This window comes from Tenrec ecaudatus, chromosome 12 (assembly GCF_050624435.1).
Source record: "Tenrec ecaudatus isolate mTenEca1 chromosome 12, mTenEca1.hap1, whole genome shotgun sequence".
Lineage (NCBI taxonomy): Eukaryota > Metazoa > Chordata > Mammalia > Afrosoricida > Tenrecidae > Tenrec > Tenrec ecaudatus.
Window position 1 is genome coordinate 89,062,319 of NC_134541.1, and position 26,462 is coordinate 89,088,780.

The 26,462-nt window shown below is 36.3% G+C and overlaps 1 protein-coding gene across 1 annotated transcript in view; it reads left to right on the plus strand.

Moving 5' to 3' along the window:
• The window catches only part of TLL1 (tolloid like 1), a 285,131-nt gene that overhangs the window by 240,218 nt on the left and 18,451 nt on the right, over positions 1 to 26,462 (plus strand). The window contains exons 14-18 of the mRNA XM_075564238.1: positions 1,365 to 1,490; positions 2,900 to 3,060; positions 5,333 to 5,513; positions 19,307 to 19,432; positions 22,558 to 22,685. Coding sequence (XP_075420353.1) covers positions 1,365 to 1,490; positions 2,900 to 3,060; positions 5,333 to 5,513; positions 19,307 to 19,432; positions 22,558 to 22,685 — 722 coding nt within the window. The remainder of the gene's footprint in view (positions 1 to 1,364; positions 1,491 to 2,899; positions 3,061 to 5,332; positions 5,514 to 19,306; positions 19,433 to 22,557; positions 22,686 to 26,462) is intronic.

Consider the following 26,462-nt stretch of genomic DNA (forward strand, 5'->3'; position numbering starts at 1 on the left):
TTGCCACCATGACAATGTACTTACCACGCAGCCATCTCGGTGTGCCAGTGTTTTGCAAAAAACAACATGTCTCTCCTGTCCCACGCTCTTGACTCATCTGAGCTCACATATGCGACTTCTTTTTGTTTCCACAAATGACGAGGGACATCAAAGGACTCTGTTTTGACAACGATGTAGATGAGGCAAAGAAGAATATGAGGGAGGTGCTGCCAGCCATTCAAACAGATGAGTTTGAAAAATGTTTCCAGGGATAGGATCACTGATTTGACAAATGTACTAAGTATAATGCAGATAAATTTGTTTTCTAAAAAAAGTTTTAAATACATGCCTTTGAAGGGGGATTCCATCTTGAGGGTGTGCCCTCTCTCATATATGTGTATATTGTATATCGTTATGTAATAGATTTTCCCTGAAAATTACTTTACATTAGCCATATAAAATTATAAAACAGAGAACGTTGGTTTTTTTCCTGTGTGTTGTAATATTTTGTATAGCAAAATATCATATGCAGTAAAGCATTTTATGAAATCTATACTTACACGTTTTACCTTCTCTATATGTGCGATATTTCACAATAAAAGAAATATGCTATTAAAAGTCTCTTATGTGAGATTTTAAAATGTATTTATTAAAATGCCTATTATTTTGTAGATGCATAATTTCTCAGATGATATTGCTTATCTCTGTTAAAACTTTTATTGAAAAATTCCTAAAGAGTTTTTTACATAATTTTGTATGCTTCATCTATTTTATAGTATTCTCATATTTAATTAAAACTGCATGTATTTTATAAGAATAATAGTACATTTTTGTAACAAAAAATATAAAAACATTGATTCTTTTGACTTTAAAAAGTTCACCTGTTTCAAAGTTTTATTTTGTTTGCTTCATTAAAAAATTTATATTTACCACAGTGCATTTCTTAGTACTGATATTCACTTAAATTGTTTTTCAAAATGTATCTAGGAAACCACAGTATACCATGCACTAACAAGTAAAGTTAAAGATTTGTGGTATTTTTTTCCATTTCATCCTGAAAAATATCACTGAGTTTTAATAATCCTTGTTTGAATCTTGAACTCAGATAAAAGTCACAAATTGAATCTCTATGAAAATGATCTCAGTTGTCCATGCTATAGGTTTCCACTCTTTCTTTTAATTCACATGCAATGCAATTTTTAGTTCAAGGCAACATGAATTTGTGTTCATTATTTATAAAGGCCTATAAAACTGATGCTGGATTTTTTTCTGGAAAAAAAATCAGTTGACCCAGTTTACTCAAGACCTTTAAATTTAACCTTCAAAAGTATTCCTGAATAGTCCAAGCAAACTTTAGTTGCTATATAATTTTCACCTCTTTCTAGAGGAGGATGAGTGTGCAAAAGCGGACCAAGGTGGTTGTGAACAGCGTTGCCTCAACACTCTGGGAAGCTATCAGTGCGCTTGCGAGCCTGGCTACGAGTTGGGACTGGACAAAAGGACGTGTGAAGGTAGGGCTTGACTTGCATGGATCCTTTTATGGAATCGAACCCTTCCTTCTGTGGTCAGATGGACGATGTGTGTGGCCGTGTGTTACCGTAGTGATCCTCTGTGTCAGGGTGGGAATGCATTCCACTTGGTTTTCAGCAGCTGATGTTTTAGAAATACATAGACAGGCTTTTCTCCTGACAAGCCTAATGGTGGACTCCATGTGTAATAGTCATATGTGCAGACATACCAACTGCCATCAGGTCTATTCCAATTCATAGCAATGCTACAGGACAAAGTAGAACTGCTTTCTAGGGTTTCCTTGGCAGTAAATCTTTACACGAGAAGATCACCTCATTTGCAGAATACGTGGTTGAGTTGAATTGCTGATCTTACTGTCAACAGCCTATGTTGAACCCAAACTCTTTCACACTCCTTGTCACTGAGTTCTTATATGCAGAGAGAAGTATGTAGAATAAAAATACCAACTATTTTAGGTAACTTGAACTCCTTAGGAATTAATTAATTGTAGTAAATTATTAAATTATTAATTGCAGCAAAATGTTATTTTTGCTTCATAGCCTTTTGAATACCCTAATTTTGTCAATTTCTTTATTATTTAGATGCTCTGATAAGAATAGAAAAATATATAGCACATTTCTATGAGAATTATATTTAAAAGGGAAAAATTGAAATGCATTACTTAAGTGTTTCTTTGAGTAAAATGCATTATCTTATCTGAATATATTACCGGCTAGAATTTTTAAGGAAATCAACTATAGATTTTTTTTATTATTGAAGACAGTGTTGTTGTTGTTTTTCCATATATGTTGTTGTGAATTTTCACTACAACCCTCATATGTATTTGCATGTATTTACAGGTACTATATCTATACTAGATATGCATGGATTTGATTCCAACTCATAGAGACCCTACAGAAAAGTGTAGAAATACCCAAGTAGGTTTCTAAGATGATACATCTTTACTGAAACAGAAAGCCCTATCTTTCTCCCCCGGAGTGTTCCTGGGGAGTTTGAACTAATTACCTTAAGGTTAGCAGATCAATGTGTAACCCTGTAAGTCATTGGGCTCCAGATAGTCTAGTCATTTAAAATATAAAATGAGCCCCAGCTTTCTTTGCATCGCCCGACTTTTAACTAATCTAAAAAGTTGTAATACAGTAATACTTTGCTTATATGAAGAGCTACAAACTTCCATTGCTTTTTAAATTAGATTAGATTGTTAAAGTGCTTGTGCTAAAGTATAAGAATAGTTGAAAGATAGTTCAGAGACTGAACATTTCTACATTTCAATGATGAAATAAACTTTCAGCATTATTTGTAATGCTGAGGTGCTTTGTGATCAATTATAAATTGTGAGTAGGTGTGATTTAAAACAAACAAAAAAGGAATACCCTTTCCTTTCCTCTAGCGGCTTGTGGAGGCCTTCTGACCAAACTGAATGGCACCATCACCACCCCAGGCTGGCCCAAGGAGTACCCGCCAAACAAAAACTGCGTGTGGCAAGTGGTCGCACCAACCCAACATCGAATTTCGATGAAGTTTGAGTATTTTGAACTGGAAGGCAATGAAGTGAGTGAACAAGAAATACAGTTCTTCGTATCATGTTTTGGTAATTTTAAAGCCAAATGAAAAAGAAAAGCTAAACAAAAGTGAATGCATTTATTATTATAATATTATAGTTGAATTTTTTGTCTATTGCTCATTGCTCATTTCTGTTTGTGATTTTTCAGATCGTTGCTTAAGACTTTGTGTGTGTGGGGGGGTGTTTTATATAATATTTTGAACTACTTAGGTGAGATTGAAAATTTCCCAAAGGGAGTATTTTCTTACTATGTTTAATATATCCCATTTATTTGAAAATGACTATGTGCTAATAAGCATATACTAAATTCTAATGGAATGCCAAGCCTAGAAATAAGGATGTTTGGAAATGTGTCTTTTGTATGATCAACATAGTTTATTTAATTTATATACCTATAGACTCTTTGAGCTTAGTCGGACTTTTGAAATTATTTTTATATTTCATGTAAGTTTTATAGTAAATAATAGTATTTTTAAATTTTTATGATACTTTATCCACATAAAATGCTATTTTCTTCAATAATTATCTCAAATGGGTGGAAATAGTAAACTGAAATAAATAACTGGCATAGTATTTTTGAGAAAGCTTTCAGATAAGCCTTGCTTTTTGAAAATGAGAGTTTTCCTGAAAAGTCTATGATTTGATATGAACGTGGTGTTGGATGATTTCTAGTCTCACGGTTTCCCTTAAACTGATTAGTTTACACAAGGATGACATCTGGTCCACATAGATGTCTCTGATAAGAATAGAAGTTTGTGTTCTGGAAGAATCATAGATGGGTTTTGTATAAAAAGAGGATTGTGCTCTGAAAGCATAATTTTCATAGTAAGTATTCATAGACAAACCCTTTGAAAACTCTCTAATATACCCCAGAATTCTTTAATATGCAGTGACATTATCATGTAGAATGATGTTACAAAATTTGGTACATTTTCATAGTTTAATATCTTAGTTGCATAAAATTAAAATCCTGAGCAAAACTTAGATTTATGAAATATATAGTTGTGGTATAAACTGCATTAATCTATTAGTTACATTGATCATCAAAAGGAAAGTCAATGGCAAACAGCTCTGTCCTGGACCATTATTTTGTGCTTTAAAATTCTTTCTGAACAAAAATGACAATTATAACAAAGTAATAGAAAAAAATTATTTTCCCTGAAGCATTTTCCTTATATGTAACCGAACCAGTTATATATAAGAATCAAGTAATTTGAGTTGATATAGTGCAAAATACAGGCTGTGTCTAGGGCTCAATCATATACATTGTTAAATTTTCCTAATTACACAATTATGTAATAAGATTATTCATACAAGACATGTTCTTTAAAATGTGCCCTATAGGAACTTTGAAAGAGTGTGTTATGGAAATAGTTGTTGGTGGCCATAAAATTATGTAAGAATACCTGGCATTCACTTAATTGCTTTCATTTTGGTGGTATAAATCAGATGATGATTTGGTGATATAAATCAGAATGAATTTATATCATTTTGATATAAACTCTTGCCTCATCTCACTGAATAAGAGCCTAATTGTTTACCTCGCAGCAATACTACAGGTTAATTATTTAGTAATTCAAAGAAGCTAAGAATTAGTTCTCAACTAACTAAAAGAAACTTTTAATATGTTTCAAAGGCCAACAGTGGTTTTTACTGACTATTGTTTACTTTGAAAGTGATTACTGGTGTGAGTCTGTTTGGAATGAAGTGTTTGTGGGACACAGCCTCAGTCTATGCGAACCTCTGGTGCTGTGAGTCAGTGCAGTTCTACACAGGAAGAGTGTACTTTTTGATAAAATATGTAAACTTTTCTAAGCATCAATTTTGCCCTCTACCATGTGGAGGATTATTTCTGTTGATTATTCTTTACTAGACTAAATGTATCAATTGTGTATAATTTTTTGTGAGCAGTAATTAAAAGAGTACTTCTTAGTGAAAATTTGAAAGTTAAAAAATATACATATGAAGGTAGCTGCTGCTTTCCTTATAATAACCAAGACCATCACTTGTTTTGTATATTTTGAAAGATGCATGCTATGAACACATACAAACAAGTATGCATTTGCATGTCATTCTTAGTAATAGAGCAAAATTCTATTTTTCATGCCTTGCCTCATATATCTACTATTTTCTTCATTTTTTCTTATCTATTAAATTCAGTTCAATAACCAGAGAATATGAAAATATGATGTATAAAAATAAATTCCAATCATCTAGCATTCTCAAATCTGGTGATGACTACATCCATTTCTGTCATAGGTTTGCAAATATGACTATGTGGAGATCTGGAGTGGCCTTTCTTCTGAGTCAAAATTGCACGGCAAATTCTGTGGTGCTGAAGTGCCTGAAGTAATCACGTCGCAGTTCAATAACATGAGAATTGAATTCAAATCTGACAATACTGTATCCAAAAAAGGCTTCAAAGCACATTTTTTCTCAGGTATGAATATTCACATCCTGTATGTGTATATGGAGGGCCAGGCTATTCAGTAGTAGAATTCTCTCTTTCCAGTTAGGAGATTGGGGTTTGATTTCCAAACATTATACTCAAGCTCATTCACTACCCCTGTGTCAGGGGAGGTTGCCGTGCTGTCATAATGTGGATCAAGTTTACAGAGAGCTAGATAGATGGAAAGGAGCCCTGGTGGTGTGAGTGATCATCCATTGAGCTGTGATCTCCAAAGTCAGCAGTTCAAAACCACCAGCCAGCTCAGAGGGAGAAAGACTGACTTTTTACTCTAATTAATAGGTACAGTCTCTGAAACTCACAAGGACAGTTCTATCCTGATTTATAGAGTCACTGTGAGTCAGAATTGACAGGGGGTTGGTTTTTGGTGTGTTTTTTAAGATCTAGACCAAGACAGATGAGGCAGAAAAGGCTGGCAATCTACTTCCAAAGCACAGACAATGGAAATCTAATGATCACAAAGACCCACTTCTGTTGTGCGTGTCCCCCGCCAACTCTCCACCCCCACCCCAGTGTCAGAGGCTAGCTTGATGGCCGCCAGCAACAATGTGCATGCATAGACTTTTTCAGGCAGATTGGTGTCAATGGCATCATTTTTGGTAAAAGTGATTTGGAGAAACATAGATTGCATGCTTACCTGTGCATGATACTTCGCTACTGCCTATGTAAGAATGTTAATATTAGGAGCCCTTATGTACTCCTGAATAAGGGTACTTACCCCAAACCTAGGTGCTATATAAAACAGTCAAATGTTATAGAGCCAGATACAGACAACGCAAAAATCTTTATAATTATATTTCATATTACAACTTTACTCTTTACAGTGATGGAGAATGGTAAATGACTTCCGAAAACCTAGCACATACTATAAAAAATTACCTTTGTGTATGTTCTCATTTTAACAACATAGCTTTCATTCTTACTATTTAACAACATACTTACTATTAACATTGCATTTTTAGTCTAATTATTAGCTTAAAACTAAATCAAGTCACTTTACCTTATCACTATAGACATTTTTAAAAATGAATAGATATATAGATATTATGATTTTATTACAGATAATATGTTATTAGAGATATGCAATGGTTGATCCATGTGTGATTGGAATTCACTGTTTAGTTCAACCAATTCAAAGTAAAATTTCTCTTTTCAAGAGCTGAAATTTTACGTTTTAACTTTTTTAGAAATCTATGTAAATAAAAGTGAATACAGATGTGCTTTATACAATTGATGTATGTATATATATGAACTGTGAAAAGAATTGTATGAGCCCCAATAAATTGTTAAAATTAAAAAAAAAAAGACAGGAAAAAAAAAGTGAATTACCTTATTTTCTCCATGTCAGAATTACTGCCACATAAAATTTTCATTCTAAAAACCTCAAAAATAGATAAAATAGAAATAACCTTAATGTAGTAACTGATTCTGGTTTTCAGCAAGGCTAGCAATTCTAAACAACTGAGTTTCAATTGTGTTTTAATTTTAAGTAATTTGCATTGAGTCAATTCCAAGCCCGTCTATTCTAGTTCCCATGTGTTTAAAATTAATGTGATTTACAATCTCCAGGGTTTGTTTGGGGTATCAGTGTAATTGAATGAATGGCTCACAAACTCCATAGAGGTTCAAATTATATACAAAAGCACAACTCAAATAAATGGAAACCAGATCCCTTTTCTCTCTTCTTTTTTACCTGGAATTCTGTTATTTTAATAACCTTTTAAAGGTTTTCATTGGCATTAATACAATATTTATGTGATATAAAGAAGAATTTTTAACAAAAAGAAGATTCTCTTAGATTTCACTTTTTATAATTATATATTTACAATTTTTGTGAACTAATGGTCAGATAAGACTACTTAGCTTACAATCACCTGAATAATTATTTGATTTTTTAAATTATAAAGTGAATATATTTTTCATAATAATAATAGATCCAGAATTTTAAAATTAGTGGTAGATTTTATTTAGGAATTCTTAAAAATAAATTTTAATACCTCTTTTCTGAGGGATATTCAAAAATATAATGGAAATACATATTACTAACTGCATGGTTTTCAATTATGTGTACAGAAAAATAAACTTGTACTAACTTGTTGAAAATAAAGTTGAAGACAATATATACACTATCTACAAAGTATGATTACTTTGGGTTATTTAAAGATAACCCCAAACCTTTGATTTAAGTAGTATCCATAATGGAGACCCTGTAATCCAAATGGTTAAAGGGCAGATGCCAGCTGAAAGGCTAGATGGAGGTTAGTACTGACCCAGAGGCACCTCAGACAACAGCATTGATTGACTACTGAAAGATTTAAAAAATAATAATAGTCAATAACAATAAAATACATTGCTGTCTCTTCAAATTCCAGTTCATTGTTAACTGACAAAGCAGAGTAGGATTTTCCCTTAGGGATTCCAAGGCTGTAAATCTTTATAGAAAAATACTGCCACGTCTTTGTCCTAAAGTGGCTGTTGGGTACAACCCTCTGACTTTTCGATTAGTAGCTGAAGGCCTTAGCTGAGTCAGAAGAGCTCTTCCTGAAAGAATGCAGCATTGAAAACTGCGGAGCACAATTCTACTCTGGTACAATGGAGTTGCCATGGATTGAGAAGTGCACAGCAATAACAACAATATACTGAAATATGAAGTTCTCTTTCTGATATTTTTGGTTAGGGAAAACTTCCCAAATGGTAAACACAGATAATTTAATTTGCATCTTTAGCACTGTTTTATTGAAATATAAGTTAAACTTCTCTAATTCTTACAATACAAAGCATAACATATAAGAGCTTAAGTATTGTTGCTTATTGTTAAGTATTGCTGTGATTTATAAAAGTAATTGAGTACTTCGGTGAGTGGTTGAGATCATAATAGCTAATTAACATGAAAATCACATTAACTGATATAAATCATCTAGGAAATAATCTCCTATTATGTGTTTTCTATATTCATAAATGCTTTTGATTTTCATTCTAAATGCATTACTACAAAAGACTTCATTTTGTAAAAGCCTGGCTTATTATTTGATGGAATGTAGGCATTAAGGTAAGTAAATTGAAGAATGACAGTCAAGGGGTTGTACTCAAAATCTTCACATTATAGCTGCCATTTTTGAGAACTCCTTCTGCAGGCACACATTATTTCTTTTAATGATAACATGTCTTCAATATTCTAATTGGTATTTCATTTGAGAGTTGAAAAAGAGTAAATTACTCAATGTCACATAGTATTTCAAATGTCTTGCTTCACAGATCATTTTATTAATTATAAAGGCCAATGAACTGACCTTGAACTACTAGCAATTTTTCTTTTAATATTTGCTATCTTTTTGTTTTGTCTTTTTTAAATTTGTTTTGTTTTTTACCTTGTAAATTTTGTATGTTAGTGGCTTTTCTGCTTATCAGCATGTCAATGTCGCTTCTGTCAAAGCCGTGTTTTTATGTGCCACTTGGGTGCTATCAAAGTCATCTGCATTAGTATGCACATATTACTATGTCAGCAGGTCCACCTAGACAAGATAGGCTGGACAAATAATGAGAAGAGAAAACAACAGGACCAACGGTCCTGGAGGGACATGAGAGCATGGGAGGTAGGGGAAGGGAGGAGGTGTTGCCCAACACAGGGACAAGGGAACAGCGAGTGGTTCAATACCAGAGGAGGGAGGGGAGGGGAGGACTGGTAGGGAGTGACCAAGAGCAAGGTAACTGAGAGGGATTTCTGAAACCAGAATGAAGGCTAAACATGGTAATGGGATGGGAGGAAAGCGAAAGGAAATAGAGGAAAGGAGTAAGAGGCAAAGTGCATACAGAGAAGCCTAAATACAGACATGTACATATGTAAATATATTTATGATTATGGGAGAAATAGACTTATATGCATATATTTACAGGTTCAGTAGTAGGGTAGCAGATGGACATTGGGCCTCCTCATGCATAATCCCCCAATACACTAGCACCTCGCCCTGCTAAACAGTCATTGCAGGATACCCAACTTCCCAACATGATCACTGAAGACACAGACGTGTGTGTAAGCAAACGTGCTGAAGAAAGCTGATGGTGCCCGGCTATCAAAAAGATATAGTGTCTGGGGTCTTAAAGGCTTGAAGGCAAATAAGTGGCCATCTAGGTCAGAAGCAACAAAGCCCACAGAGAAGAAGCACACGGCCTAAGCGAATACAAGTTGTTGAATGGACCATGTAGCAGACACCAAGGAACAAAAACAATCATTGTGTGATCACCTTCCTCACATAATCTCTGAAGACGAAAGTGTGCATAAGCAAGTGTGGTGAAGAAGGCTGATGGTGCCCGGCTACTGAGAGATATAGCGTCTGGGGACTTAAAGGCTTGAAAGCAAACAAGCGGTCATCTAGCCCAGAAGCAACCAAGCCCACACGGAAGCAGCACACCAACATAGGTGATCGTGAAGGGCAGAGGAGACCAGGTCTCCAACAACAAAGGTGGGGTGGTGGTGAGAACCACATCACCGTGAAAGAGGGGGAGTACATGATGGGGACCCAATGCCCATCTGTAGACAGCTGGACATCCCTTCCAGAGGGGTAGTAGGGAGGAGATGGGTCATTCAGGGTTCAGTGTAGCAACAATGAAACTAAAAACCTTCCTCTAGTTCCTGAACGCTTCCTCCCCTCCCAATCATCATGACCCCAATTCTACCTTGCGGACCTGGTTATACCCGAGGATGTACAGCAGTGCAGTGGGGATCTGGAGGCACAGGGAATCTAGGACAGATGAACCCCTCAACACCAGCGGTGGGAGTGATGACACCAGGAGGGAAGGGGGTGTAGAAAGGGAGAACTGATCTCGGAGATCTATGTGTAACCTCCTCTCTGGGAGATGGGCAATGGGGAGGCAGGTGAGGGGAGAAGCTGGGGAGTGTAAGATAAGATATAATAATTATTTATAAACTATCAAGGGACCAGGGGTGGGATCAGGGAGGGAAGGGGATGGGGGGAAAAAGAGGAAACCGAGCTGATTCCAGGAACCCAAGCGGAAGGTGAATTATGAGAATAACGAGTGCAACGAATGTATAAGGGTGCTTTGCTCAATTGATGTTGTACAGACTGTGATAAGAGCCTTATGATAAGAGCCGTATGAGCCCCAATAAAAAGATTTTAAAAAAAGAGCGGATCAAACCCTATACAAATTACATTAATTATGTGCTACATTCAATATGTGTAAGGCCCAGAAATATGCATATATTAATATATATCCCTTACATATATATATTTTTAATTCCAAGATAAATGTATAAATTTTCAGTATCCACTGTTCAATCCAGTGAAAAGTCTGAGTAATCTGTCACGTTCATTATTTAAAATGCTGTGCTTTTCCATGAGTAATTGGACTTATTTCACATTCAAATTTCTGAAAATCTCTGTTAGTGAGAATAATATTTCCACAGGAAAGGGGAAAATAAATGCACAATATTTCTATTAAATAACGGGTTTAGTACCAGTATCACAATTATTATCACAATTATTGAGAGGGCAACAAATAAGGAAGTAGGTAATAATTTGTCATTTTCCTAATTAGGATAATTACACGAAATCATAATTTATGAGTATGAATTTTAATAGATAGGTTCTATTTACATTACATGTGTTATCTTCACATACTATCATTCTTTGCTGTTACAATATTATCATTTAAATAAGTAATTTAAGTAGGATAACTCTATTAGAAAATGAGTAGGAAAGCCGAAGAGATACTGCAGATACTATACATCACAGGGAAATGGAAAGGAGATTTATGTTACTAGTATTAAGAATGCTTAAAAATACATAATTATGTTTATCATGACAAATTATTTAGAATGAAATTTAACAGATGAATCAAAAGTCATTAAAATACTATATTTTGCCTCAAAAATCTTACTTGGGACTCATAAGTAAATAACACTCACTATGGCATAAGGTCCATTTACTGTGATAGACAGAAAGTGGTTTACCTCCGGTCCAATGAGTTGCAATGGATTTGGTGTCATACAACAAGGGCAGCTGTGGTGCATCAGGTGGGAAGCAGTCAACAAGCTGCCTACTGTATATGCTCTACACCAGAGAGATGATTCAATGGTTTAAGAGTGTGAAAAGCTACCTAAGAAGAATCTTAATGGGAAACTGGGCACAAAGTCATTTATGAATGATACGTAATGAATAAATGGACTTTGAATTAATTCAATGCAAATAATTAATATTAAAACACAATTGGGACTCCATTGTTTACAATTGCTAGTCCTTCTGGAAAAATAAAACAGAATAGGTTGTTAATAGTAGAACCTCAGGGGCAAGTTTAATTGGGAATGTGATAACAAGGTCGCTGCAGGAACCAGTGACCTTCTCAGGAGCCAATATGGAATAAAATGAGCATTTTCTGGCTTTCAATGTATCACCATATGGTACAATTGTAGGAGGCAGATACAAGGATTTGTGAGATCTTGACATCATCTGAGTCCTCCATCTTTGTGTATTAATATTTGTGTAAAATTGTTCCTCTGTGCGTCATTTCTTTCATTGAATGCTCATAACAGTTTCAGAAGAAATTCACCCTGACAATGGAAACACAGGTTTAAACCTTAGGGTGATTAATTACTATTCGTTACATGATGAAAACTTTCCTAAGTATTTTGGTTTTTTGCTTCCAAGTTATTGCTGTTAACGGCATTCATATTTAAGTATTACACATGTATGAAAAGAGTCAACTGTTTCTGTTGTAGCTCACAAAGGAGGTAGTTTAGTGCTTCTTCTGAAGCACCTCATTATTAGGTGGTTTGGCGTTGAAATGTGTGCGCGCACACAGATGTTTACTCATATGGACACACACAATGTGCATGCGTGAGTTTAGCTCTGGTTCTGCATATTTGCTGTGAGTAGACCTGCTCGCAGTGTTTCTGCTCTGGGGCCCAGAGCAGGCACTTCTTTTTCCTACCGATGAGGAAGCTTTCTGCAAAGAACACCTTTTTTATTTCTGACTTTTGCAAGAACCTGATGCAGGTTACCACTCCAGTTCCTTCCAGTATGTATTATTTATAGCTTACTGGCCTCAGAGTCTCTCCGACATATGTTGCAGACCTCTGACAGGAAAAGGCCATCTCCTTGTGCCCCTGAGGATGAGCCTTTCTTTCATAAAACAGGGAAGGATGAAAGCAAGTAGGTTTAGTCAAAAGAAGGGGATGAATTTTCATCTGCAGAAAATGAATATTTTTGTTCAACAGAACATTTCTTTTTATTATGAATAAAGATGACTGTTATTTTTTGTGTGCTGACAGTAGTAAAATGATAGAAAATGTCCAACATTATAACAATTATCTATATAATTGTTGTTTGTTAAATTATTATGCAGACTATGCAAAATAACTGTGGGGGGAGGAACTGAAGAGCTGATATTAAGGGGTGCAGTAGAAAGCAAATGTTTTGAGAATGATGGTGGCAACAAATGTAGAATGTGTTTGACACAATGGAAGTATGTATGGATGGTGATAAGAATTGTATGAGCCTCCAATAACATGCTTAAAAAAATTTTTAAACTCTGTATACTTATTCTCTCTATTTTTCCTTAGATTTTAGTTGTTCAAAATATCTGCAGAGGAAAGAAAAAGTGAAAGCATAAATCAATCATATCATCTAATAGTTTTTCCCTAGTTTGATAAATAAGCAGCTCAAGATATATTTGCAGACTTCATGTATGATGCTGCTATTTCTCATTAGCATAAGTACTTCAAAATTTTATTCATTTTCAACAAAAATGATTTATTCACTTCTCTTCAAACAGGAACTTATAGGGACCACATTTTATCCATTACTCTAGACAACTTCAGATAAGTTAAATGTAGTTCTTTTTTTCTCTGCATGATGTAATTATCTAGTTTTTAGTATACCAATGATGTACTGAAATTTCCTCTTTACACATGAGTATTTCCTATGTAGAGGTATATTGTTACTTTTTCTACTTTGCAGGGGATGGTAACTTTGCTTCGCTACTCTTAGTTCATTTTTTGGTTTGTTTGCCAATTTGGGGATTTGGCTAAAGTTTAGATTAAACCAAAAATATATTCTAGAATGTTATTTGCTAATTCTTAATTTTAGTGTGCCAGTGACTCAATTAGAAAACCTTCAATATAAGAAGAAAGGCAGAATATGTCTACCACCTTGAAAATAAATATAGGTATATTTTGGTAACAGTATATAGCATCTCCTCATTATTCTCCTTCTCTTTTGCTCTGTTCTCTTCTTCACCTCTTTCTCTCCTTTGGTTATTATTTTTTCTAGCATAGCCAGACAATTCATGATTATACAGAGCTATAATTTAAATTTTATTTTTATTTTATTCTAGTGAATATATATATAAATATATGATTTGCATGGCATTCATCCTTTTCATATAGTACAGTGTTGTCTTTGATAGGATTATATCTAGACACATTGAAGGGAATCCAATCAATATAAGTAGTATTCAAATTTATGCACCAATAACCAAAGCTAGTGATGAGGAAATTGAAGAATTCTACCAATATCCTCAGTCCGAGACTGATCATATACACAATCAAGATACATTCCTAATTATTGGCAATTGGAATGTAAGAGTTGGCAATAAAGAAGACGTAGCATTTTGGGGGAAAATATATGTTCTTTATGATAGAAATGAAGCTGGGGTGTTACATGATAGAGTTTTGTAAGACCAATAACTTTCATAGCAAATACTTTTTTTTCAACAACAAAAACGGCAACTCTACATGCCAACTTCTCCAGAAGCAGTACACAGTAATCAAATTGATGACATCTGTGGAAAGAAAAGATAAACAGTATCAGCAGCAGAAATCAGGTCTGCTGTTCATGTGTAAACTCAGATGGAAGCTGAAGAAAATGCAAACGTATCAATGAAAGCCAAACTTTGACATCAATTCTATGCCACCTAATTTTGAGAATATCTCAAGAACAGATTTGATGCATTGGACATTAATAACTTGATGTGCTGTGGGAGGACATCAAGGACATCATACATAGAGGAAGCAAAGATCATTTAAAAGAGAGCAAAGAAAGAACAGATGAGATGGATGTCAGAAGACACTCTCTGAAACTCGCTCTTAATACAGAATTAGATGGAAGAAATGATGAAATCAAAAAGTTATACAGAAAATTTCCAAGGGCAGCTCTGGAACACAAAATCAAGTATTATAGTGAAATGTCCAAAAAGCTGGAGTTTAAAAGGAAGAACATTCTTAGCATATCTAAGTGTGAAAAAAATAATTTACAGCTTCCAGTTGTGATATGGAAAGATTCTGTAGGCAAAATATTGAATTATGCAGAAATCATCAAAAGTTAAAAGAATACACAGAACCACTGTACCAAAAAGAACTAGTTGACATTCTACCATGTCAGGTAGCACAGAAGCAAGAACCAAGGATCCTGAAAGCAGAAGTCCAAGTTGCACTGGAATATTTTTGTTGTTGTTGACTTTTCAAAAGCATTAGATTGCGTGGATCAGAACAAACTACGGATAGCCTTGAGAAGAATGGGGACTCCACAACACTGCATTGTGTTCACGTGGAACTTCTACATGGTTCAAGAGGTGGTTATGGGAATGAAACAAGGGCATACATACTGTATGTTTTTAAATCAGGAAAGGTGTGTTCCAGAGTTGTATCCTCACACCATATTTATTACATCTGTAGGCAGAGAAAATCATCAGAGAAACTGGATTACATAAAGAAGAATGCTGCTCCAGGATTTGAGGAAAGCTCAACAGCCTTCACTATGCAGATGGCAAAGCCTTGCTTGAGAAGGACTCAAAGCACTTGCCGATAAAGATCAGGGATCTCAGCCTTTAGTCCTGATTACAACTCAATGCACAAGGAACAAAATCCTCACAGCTGTATCAATAGGTAACATCATGATCACTGGAGAAAAGATTGATATTGTCAAGAATTTCATCTTGCTGGCATCCGCAACCAATGCTCATGGAAGGAGGAGTCAAGAAATCCAACAATACATTGCATTGGGTAAATGTGGTGCACAAGAGCTCCGTGAAGTTTTGAAAAGCAGGGAAGTTACTATGAGAACTAAGGTGAACCTGACCCAAGATCTTATGTATATATGAAAGTTGAACATTGACTAAGGAAGACTAAAGAAGAATCTATGCATTTTTGAATTGTGGTGTTAGAAAAGGATATTGATAGTATCATGGACTGTCAAAGAATAAACAAATCAGTATGGCAAGAAGTACAGCCAGAATACGACTTAGGAGCAAGGATGATAAAACATAGTTTCACGTACTTGGATATGTTATCATGAGTGACCAGTCCCTGGAGAAGGACATCATGCTTATAAAGTAGAAGGGCAGCAAAAAAGAGAAAGGCATCAACAAGATTGATTGATACAGTAGCTGCATCGATGGCTCATATATAAGAACAATTGCGTGGGTAGCATAGAGCCAGGCAGCATTTGCTCTGTTGTACATAGAGTTGCTATGAGTTCTAACTGACACGGTAGCACCTAACAATAGCATATGGAATTGACATTTGGATGAGCATGGAAGCTCGAAGAAGAGTCTATGCATTTGAATGACGGTGCTGGTGATGAATACTGACAATCCCATGAACTCCCAAAAGACAAAAAGATATGTCTTGGAAGAAGTAGAGCCAAACTGTTCTTTGGAAGGGAGAGTGGACAGACTTGTTTCGCCTGCTTTCAACATGTTATTAGGGGGCACAAATTGCTGGAGAAGGGCAACATTCTTGTTCAAGTATAGGGAAGAATTCTGGCTGTTCTTCTTTCAAGACTGATTTGTTTGTTCTTTTGTCCTGAGCATGAGTTGGAAAGGAATCAATGGTAAACAGTAACAAGTCATTTAATATACATTTTTATATAAAATATCTTCAGGGGCAAGAAAATCTTGGATGGACTCTTGGTTTTCAAAAGGGTAATCTGTATTGCTGTATTCCCTTACGCAGGCATGTGCTTTTGAAGCTTCTTCAATAAGGAACCTCTTGTAAGTTGCTAACGATAGTGAGTTTAAATATTCTATCTCATAATTGTCTGGATTTTTAAATGTAGGTAGCTGATGCCTACATTTGGTTTACCCTCCACTATTGCTGTTAGATCTCGAGTCATTTGCAACTCACAGTGACCCTCTGTATAACACAAGAAGACACTGCTAGTTCCTATATCATTGAGCTCACTGGTCCAGCCACTGTGCCAATCCATTTTGTTGAGGGTCTTGTTGTTCTGTGCTGCCCCTCCACTTTGCCAAGCATGACATCCTTCTCCAGGAGTTGTTCTTCTGATGTGTCCAAATGAAGGCTCACCATCCTTGCCTTGCATGTACATTCTGGCTGTCCTTCTTACAATGCAGATGTCTTCGTTCGTTTGGCACTCTGTGGTGCTTTCAATATTCTTCAACGGCACCATAACTGAAATGCAGAGATTCTTCTTTGGTTTTTCTTAATGCCCAACATTCACATACATACAAACCAAAGGAGAACAACATTGCTTGGATCAGACATATTTTAGTGCTCCAAATTACCTCCTTGCTTTCTTTTTTATTGACATAAAATTCACATACCATACACTTCCATAGTTTTATTGACATAAAGTTCACATACCATGCACTTCCATAGTTCAGTTGTTTTTATTGATATAAAATTCACATACCATACACTATTGACATGAAATTTATTGACATAAAATTCACATACCACACACTTCAATAGTTCAGTTGTATTTCAAAAAACTTGTTTATATATCACCATTATCAGTTCTAGAGCATCTTCCTCCCACTTGTACTCATTATTTACTCCCTATTTGCCTCCAACCTCATCCCCATCCCTGTTTTCCTCAATTATTGTCTCCCTATATTTGACCCTGCTGCGCTGCAAATTGAGCAACACACAAAAAAATGAAAACAGTGAACATATCAGAGATCAAGAGAGAGAGATCATTAGCAATATTAGAATAAACCAGAAGAAAATAAGCAAGAAATATTTAAAACTAGAACAAATCCCTAATGGCTCAAGAGGGAGAGCAAATGAACACATATCTCATTATACCCTAGTTCCATCCTCCATAATCAAGTTTGCAGTAGTCTCTGTCTGACAGCCCTGTTATTGACATTTCTCAGTCGTGGTTGGAGGGGCTATAGCAGAGGCTAATCCACACAGGGACCTGCACATAGATTGGGCGCTCCCACTGTCCTCCATAGCAGGGTGCAAATCGGGTGTCGCAGTTTAAGCTCTGATACTTTTCCCCACTTCATATTTTGGTTTTGTTACTATCATCTTTGGCTCACACAGTCTGGTGCGCTTCTTCCACATGGAGTCAGTTGCCACCTCACATAGATGGCTGATTGTTTGAATAAAAGCCTTTAAGACTTCACATGCGATTCTTCTCGCTAGCTGGGGACCATCTAGTTTCTTCTGCACACTTTCCTGTAGCACTCATGTCTTCAGTGGTCTATTCGCGAGAGTGACCATTGAACCTCCTTGCTTTTCAGTACTCTAAACTGTACGGTATATTTACCCAATCCAGTACAACATCGCTTGATCTCTTGACTGCTGCTTCCATGAGTATTTATTGCATACTTTATGAATCATAAGTAATGACTCTAACTTGATACAATTAAAAAGGAAACTGGACTTCCAGATTATATTTAATACATATTGGCATTTGCCAGAGGAGCCCCAGTAGCATAGTGGCTACAGTTTGGACTACAATCTTCAAAGTCAGTTCGAAACCACCAGCTGCTCCATGAGAGAAAGGGCTTTCTGCTCCCTGGACAAGTCACAGTCTCAGAAACTCACAGAGGCAGGTCTACCATGTCCTAGAAGGTCTGCTTCAACTCGATGGAAGTGAGGTTTGGTTTTTCTTCATTGAAATGTAATGCTCTTTTAGAAAATAATAATAACACTCAGCACAGTTCCTATATTCATAGCCTTTGTAAATTCTTCTAAATTAATGAGTGACTCCCTGCTCTTGCATAGATTTCCGCTCATCGTGACCATATGTGAGGTTTCTGAGACGACAGAAATCTCAGATTTCCTATTCTAAACTCTTCTTTACTTCTAGCACACTAAAAGTCCTTAAAGAAGATTACTTCTTAATAAGCAGGTTTGCCAGGTGAGATTTGTTTAAAGTATATAAAGCATTATTTGCTCAAATAATCTAACAATGCCTTTTTCTGTCTTCTGCTTTTAATGAGATGTCCAGATTAACTAATGCTGAGAACAGTTACAGAGTTGATGAAAAATAAATCAACAACAGCATACAGCTGAGTGCTTTTTAAAGAGTGATTACACACAGATCTCAGACAAGTGATTAGCCTCTCTATAAACCACGGTTGTTAGTATACTGGAGATTTCCATCTATTTAAATGTCATTTATTGCCTTAATTCAAAATACCTTTCTTAATTATTACAGTGGTGACAAATGGTTGTATTTATTGAGAAAAGATCAGTTGATTTCTCCTTTCTTCTACTCAAAAATCCTATTCCAGAACTGGAATGAAAAATATTTTAAGTTCTCAGCCTTAGAAAGTGAATCTATGGTAAGAGTTCTAAGCTAACCAGCGAGAAGTTGGAAGTAAGACACAAGAGATTGTTGTTTCTTTTTTTATTAGAAATAGTGGAAGCTGTGACTTAGGTTTATTCTTCCTTAGTCTTAACCACGACTAAATGAACATCTGTTTATAATGCTGTATTTGTGTTGGCTTGCTTGTTTAAAGCTAGTACCTAAACCTGGAAGATTTGTCTTTGTTAGATAAAGATGAGTGCTCCATGGGCAACGGTGGATGTCAACAGGAATGCGTCAACACCGTGGGAAGCTACGTGTGTCAGTGCCGGAATGGATTCGTGCTGCATGAAAATAGACATGACTGCAAGGAAGGTACGGAGATAAGTGTACTGTTGGTGACAGCACTTGGTGTTCATACAGTTGAATCGCGCGATACTTCCAAATAATGTTTCATCATAGCAATCAGAGATGTAATTTCAGACTATTCAAATGACAGGGAACTAGTCTCTAGAATTTTGAGAAAACTCACGACATACTCTTAGAAACTGTATTCTATTACCTAAAAATCCTTCACTTCACACATGAGTAGCATTCCATGAACTTTGTATGACAGATGCAGAAGGTGCTATGATGTCATGAAGAAACAGGCAACTTTATCTCCGGGTCTCTGCAGAACCTACCTTGTAACAGGCTCTCGATGGAAGCATCTGCAAAGGGGTTTGCATTTGGTGAAATATTCCTTACACGAAACACTTGTAAATTTGCTACACAAGTGAAATCATTTTAAATACCCAAAGTATCTAATTCAATTACCTACCAGAGGAAACACATTTTAAAATGGTAGAAAAGCTGCTACTTAATGACTTAAGTCTTAGTTTCAGACAAACCTTATAGTAACAGAGAGCAGGCTAGTGGTTCTCGTCCCCAAGGCCTTCCAAACAAAACAAAACAAAACAAAACAAAACAAAAAAACAGCAAAACCCGATTATTGTACTCTCTGTCCCAATGAGTAAGGTTGAACAAGAATAGCTCTTTTTTCTTGTTTGAAGATCAAAGTTTCCAAGTGGGATTACGCCAGCTTTAAAATGAAATTTTGAAAGTAGATTTTAAAATTGTAATCACTAGCACATGTAGATTGATAGACATCTGACTAGCAATTTAGGCAAATTCTTTATATTAATAATACATAATATCATGAATTTTCCCTTTTTCTATTTAATTATGGTCCAAATATGGTAATAGGTCAGTTTTTTTCTTTATTTCATTGAGATAAAAACTTACAAAGTCATATATGATGCATTTTTTCTCTCTCCCTACTTTCATACATGGACCCAATCCCATCAAAATTCTAATTTTTATTTCATAAAGGGTACTATTAAAATAAGAGGCCACGGAATGTAAAGTAATTTATAGAAAATAATATCCTAGTAAAGTAATTTATAGAGGGTAATCTAGAGATAAACAAAGTAATTTAGAGATCATGCATGTGAACAGTAGATTACAAATGTAATTTAATTCCAAGTCTCTTTTTTTATGGTAGTATTTTTCAGGAATTGTTTTATAGAAAAAATTTTAGTAGAATAATGTCCAGATACTGTTTAAGCAAAGTTTCTTTCTATTGCCAGAGAAAGGGTGTGTGTGTGTGTGTGTGTGTGTGTGAGTGCTTACTTCCACCATTGTATCCACACAGAGAATACATCATTTAGTAGCAAGCCTCATGGCTTTGCTTTGTAGGCAGTTTTGAAATCACTTCAGGTTTCAGGTTTCATGTCAAGATGGGGACAATGTGAATCCAATTTAGAAATCCCTCCGTCACAGACGGATCTGGACTCTGATGACTACTGTCTTGCTCTAGCAGCCTTCACCGCCACCCCTCCACAAAGACGCTTAATTTCATCCTTTTCGTTGTTTCTCCGTTACATTCCCAAATCTCCCTGTGAGAACCTACCATAATTGAGATAAAGGTCTAGTAGCAAGGAATGCAACAATTGTAAAATTGTTTTAAAGCAACAATTATTTCAAAATAAGAGGACATTTCATTTGAAAGGAATGATGATAGCTTCTTTAAAGTCAGTTCAAAAGCCACCTTCCAACAGGTGTCAGGCATCAAAGAACAAAAAACCAGGTCATTTTGTGCTCACCTCCCCAATACAATCGCTGAAGACAAATGTGTGCATAAGCAAATGTGCTTAAGAAAGCTGATGGTGCCCCCTCCCCTATCAAAAGATGTAATGTCTGGCATCTTAAAGGCTTGAAGGTAAACAAGTGACCACCTAACTCAGAAGCAACAAAGCCCACATGGAAGAAGCACACCAGTCTGTGTGATCACGAGGTGTCAAAGGGATCAGGTATCCGACATCAAAGAACAAAAAAACCTGTCATTGTGAATGAGGGGGAGTATGGAGTAGGCAACTGGACATCACCTTACAGAAGGGTCGCAGGGAGGAGATGGACCAGTCAGGGTGCAGTGTAGCAACAATGAAACATACAACTTTCCTCTAGTTTTTAACTGGTCCCCACACACACACATTATCATTATTCCAATTCTACCTTACAAGTACACATGTACAGATAGGAGCTGGAAACACAGGGAATCCAGGACAGATGATCCCTTCAGGACCAGTGAGAGTGGCAATACCGGGAGGGAGGGTGGGTGGAAGGTGGGGTAGAAAGGGAGAACCGATTACAAGGATCTATATGTAGGAAGGGAGGGGGAAGCTGGGAGGGAGGGGAAATATGAGGAGCTGATACCAAGGGCTCAAGTAGAAAGCAAATGTTTTGAGAATGATGGTAGCAACAAATGTACAAATGTGCTTGACACAATGGATATATGTATGGATTGTGATAAGAGTTGGTATGTATGGATTGTGATAAGAGTTGTACAAGCCCGCATTAAAATAAATTTTTAAGCTACCTCTGTCTAGCCCATTCAGTAAATTTCCCTTTATTTCTTCAGTTTTGATTTGATGAAATCAGAGTTAATTTACTGTAACAGTCGAAAGAATGATTTTGGTATTAAAATTTAATTTGTGACCTGGCTGATAAAGTTAGAAGGAAAATATTAACATGTGATTCATATATGGCTTAATGATGTTGGTTAACTGCCAATGATATGTCTAATAGAAGCAATAGAGAATTGTGAATGGTGTAGTCCATTTATTCTTTGTGGCTTTGCATGAAGCATTTTGCACATAGCAAGGGTTGACTTCTGTAATTGTCAGTATATGGTGGACTGTTAAAGTCTGAGCTAACATCCAATCCCTTTAAGGAAGGTCTTCATTTTCTCTTAGATATTGATCTGATTCATGGTACGCAAACATTTCCTGATTAATCTCAGCACATGTTTGCCAGAGCAGATGCATACATTGACAGAGACTAGAGTGATGATTACGTGGCATTCAGAAAATCTTTCCGCAAGACAGTGGGTAAATTGGCTGCTTGCTTTCTGGTCCAAGCCTTGATTTCCATCCTGACTGATATTATCATTATTGGCACAGCTGAGTGTGAACAGAAGATTCACAGTCCAAGTGGCACCATCACCAGTCCCAACTGGCCAGACAAATACCCAAGTCGGAAGGAATGCACATGGGAGATCAGCGCCACTCCTGGCCACCGAATCAAATTAGTAAGTGAGCACACAATTATTCTTCTTACTGAGCTGAAAACCCATGACTAGAGGGCACGTGGAAGGAAAGTGAGTGTTTTTATAGTCGAATTGAATTAGCAAGCACCTGGAGTTTTCTTTCTAATAATGTCCTACATACATTAAACAAATATTTGATTTCCTGGATAAAAAGGATCTAATGGAATCCTGGTGGTGCCGTGGGTTGGGATTTAGGATGTTAACCTGCTAGCCACAAGACTGGCAGTTCAAACCCACCATGTTCTCCAGGGGATAAAGATGAGGCTTTCTGCTCTCAATCAGATTTATAGCCTCAGTAACCCAAAAATTAAGTTCTGTTCTGCCTTAGGGGGCTATAATGAGTTGAAATTGACTGAAAGGCAATGAGGTGTTTTGTGGGGTTTTTTTTGGCTGTTTTGTTTTATTTTAGAGTTAGTATCAATGTATTGTTTTTCATAGCGTGATCCTGGACAATTTAAACAATATCAAGTGAAAAAATAACTATATTTTTGTGTGTGGGTGCATTATATTTTTACCAAGGGTTTTTATGACATCTTCTTTGCTATATATAAAGATTTCACAGTGCTTGTCCAAAATGAAAACTTTATTTCCCACAATAGCTACTATCACCAGCACAAATATCAACTTGCTGCTCATTTAGTGGTTCTCATGTGAGTAATGGACTTTTCCAGATTCCTGGACCAAAAAGCTTAGACTCATTGCTGTTCTTTCCCTCCCACCACACACTCACTCCATCGTCAAGATCTGTCAGTAGTACTTTAAAGTGTATATTCTAAATATGAACACATGTATCTCTACGTCTGGTACAATTTGACAAAAAATACCTGCAATAAAGACTCTCTTGTTATACAAGTACTGTCATCAAGGCATGAGCTCTGACAGATTCTAGAACACATAACAGAACAATTTTAAAATGATCTTGGGGATGAGGCTACCAGGCCAAAGCAGCTTAATGGGTCAGCAAAGTCATAAGGTTAATTTTTAAATTCCTAGTTGGGGCCCTATCCTTTAACAAACTTTTATTGGCTAATAAAGATGCCTCGTTCATATAGCATAACAATCATAAAATCAGAGACTGTCGTCAAAACATTTACATTTGTATGATAGAGTGTTTGCCATCACCATGTTTGGAATGCATTAGAGATATTATGCACCGACATCCATTCATTTCATCCATTCTTCAAAATAATTGTGTCCACTTGGGTTGCTTTTCCTGCCCAAGGTGCTGATTGAGAGGACAAGTCTCTGCAGTTAATAGCTAAGGTACAGAATCAAAAGTCTTTCTCATGAAATTGGGAAAATATATTCCCCTGAAACGTTTCTTTGTGTCCATCTACATTACTTTCAGGTACAATTCATTCCTGAAAAACCTTCTATTATTTTTAATAGTGTGCATATCTCCTGGCAATTTTCTTAGCTTTCGCATTTCACATTGACTTTGAACAGTATTTTCTTTGGATATGAAATTTTAGGATCACCATTTTATTTTTCTTTCACAATTTTAAATACTTCACTCTGTTATCTCCTGGCTTGAATAGCTTTTAATGAGATGTCTGCTGTTGGCTGCCTTCAATTTTCCTTTCTTTCTTTTTTTATTTTCCAGTAGTCTGAATGTAAATGTCTGTAGGAGCATGTATACAATCATTGTGTGGTTTTTTTCCCTCTGAATTTGTCAGAGCTGCCACCAATTATTTCACACACACTCAGTCCCACAGTCATTATAACCCCAGCTCTTGCTTGTGCGCCTTTAAAACAAACAAGCAAACAAACAGAACATTTCTCTTTGTCTGTCGTTAGTAACTCTGATTGGACTATTTTTAAGTTCAAGCATTATTTCATCAGCTGTTGACTACTCTCCTGATCAGAATGTCAAAGACATTCCTTAGGTTGTCATTTTTTATTTTCAGTCGTACGATCTTACTTTTTATTATGTCTTTAATCTCTGCTGAAATTTCACACCTATTCTTAAATAGTAACTATATTTTTACTAGGGGATTTAACACAATTATAGGTATAGTAAGTTCCATGTGGTATTTTAAGGTACTCGGTTGATGCTGTGGGTTAGGCATTGGGTTACTAACCTCAAGGTCAACAGTTCAAATTCACTGGCCACTCTGTGGAGGAGAAGACAGCTGTCTGCTCCAGTAATGATTTCTAAGCTAGGATACACTATACAGGATCACTATGATACAGAGAAGATTCAATAGCAGTGGGTTTTGTTTGTAGTTTTGACACTGGTATAATATCTGTGTTTCTTCTATTGATTCCTTCCCTCTTAGCACTTTGTTTTTTCTTGCCATTTTATGTGTAGTGTAAGTCACAGAAAATGGAGAATATGTGTCCCCAGGGTACACCGCTGCTGCTGCTGTGTGTCATTGGCTTTGCAAGGTGGAGTGACTGCAGGGAGGAATTTCACTGTGTTTGGGTTTCCTTATTTCATTCTTACCTTTACTACACAACTGGCTTCTATCAACTTTTTTTTAGGATGGAACAGTTTTCTCTACTAATCACCACAGAAAACATCCTTCTCCATATGTTTTCTTTAGGGGTTTTGGTGTCTTGTTTTTACTCGGTGATCCAAGGGCAGCTCCTTGTTCCTTGGTACTTGCTAGTCTACTGGAAAGGGAAAGGATTTCTTTGTTGTGTTAATAGAGCCTTATATGATCATGTCTTGATATTGGGTTTTCTCAGTAGTTACCAGTGGTCGCTCAGTGGCATCCATACTCTGCCGCCTTCTTAAACACTCTCACTTACTCTTCCTTCTTTCTTTGGGGAAGACAGTTCCTTTTCTCTTTCCACTTCTGATTAGCAAGCCTCTGGTGAAATTGGTCAAGAATAGTTTTCTGCTCATTCCTCTGGCTGTGTTGGCTGCACCTCTGCCCTGTGAGTCTGGGCTGGTTCCCTGCCCCTTTCTTGGTGCTTCAGGCTTTCTTATGCAGAGAAGGGTTTAATCAGGGCTTCATGCTTCCATCATTGCAGTCGTAGCACCTGTGCCAACCCTGAATTACAGAAAACAGCACTTACTCTCCGCCTGCACTGTAGGCATCTTTCTCATGAGCAAGTGGTGAGGGTCCCTGGAGAAAGGCCTGTTACTAGGTGCCAACTCTCCCTGTCTCTGCAGTTCCCAGGGCCTCTGCGCTTTCACTGCAGGACACAATTGACCATAATTTATTCCTTAAAATTTATGAATTGAATTCTTCGCTGTGGCTTCTGATAGATACTTAATTACCATGTGGCTCTTTTATTGTCCAATGATGAGAGAAAAGACGATGAAAAAAATTGGTATCTCTTTATATACCATGGAGCTATTTTCACAACTTGTATATTTTTGTCCCTTTTTCAATAGAGTGATTGAGAACAAAGGAAAACGTTTCTAATTGTGTAATTTCCATATTGAAACAAATAAAAGAAAGTTATCTACTAAGACCATTTCATAAAACTATTAAGTTACATTTGAGAAGCCTATGCTTCTAACCAAAGTGTATCTTTAACTTGATACAGACTTGTTGAATGAGTGCAGGTAGTAATGTGTCGATATGTTTTAAGAGGCCCATATGGAAATCTCAGCAGTCCCAGAATTTTATTTCTCGCACATTCTATTGAGAAGGCAGAATGCTGAATTTGGACAGGATCAGAGCGCAGGGTAATTAGCTTCGCAGAGCCATTGAGATATGAGACTGCACACAGCAGGAATGTACAGATAACACAAATGAGTGAAAGTATCAACCTATGCAAGAAGTCGGTTCTATGTAAAATCTA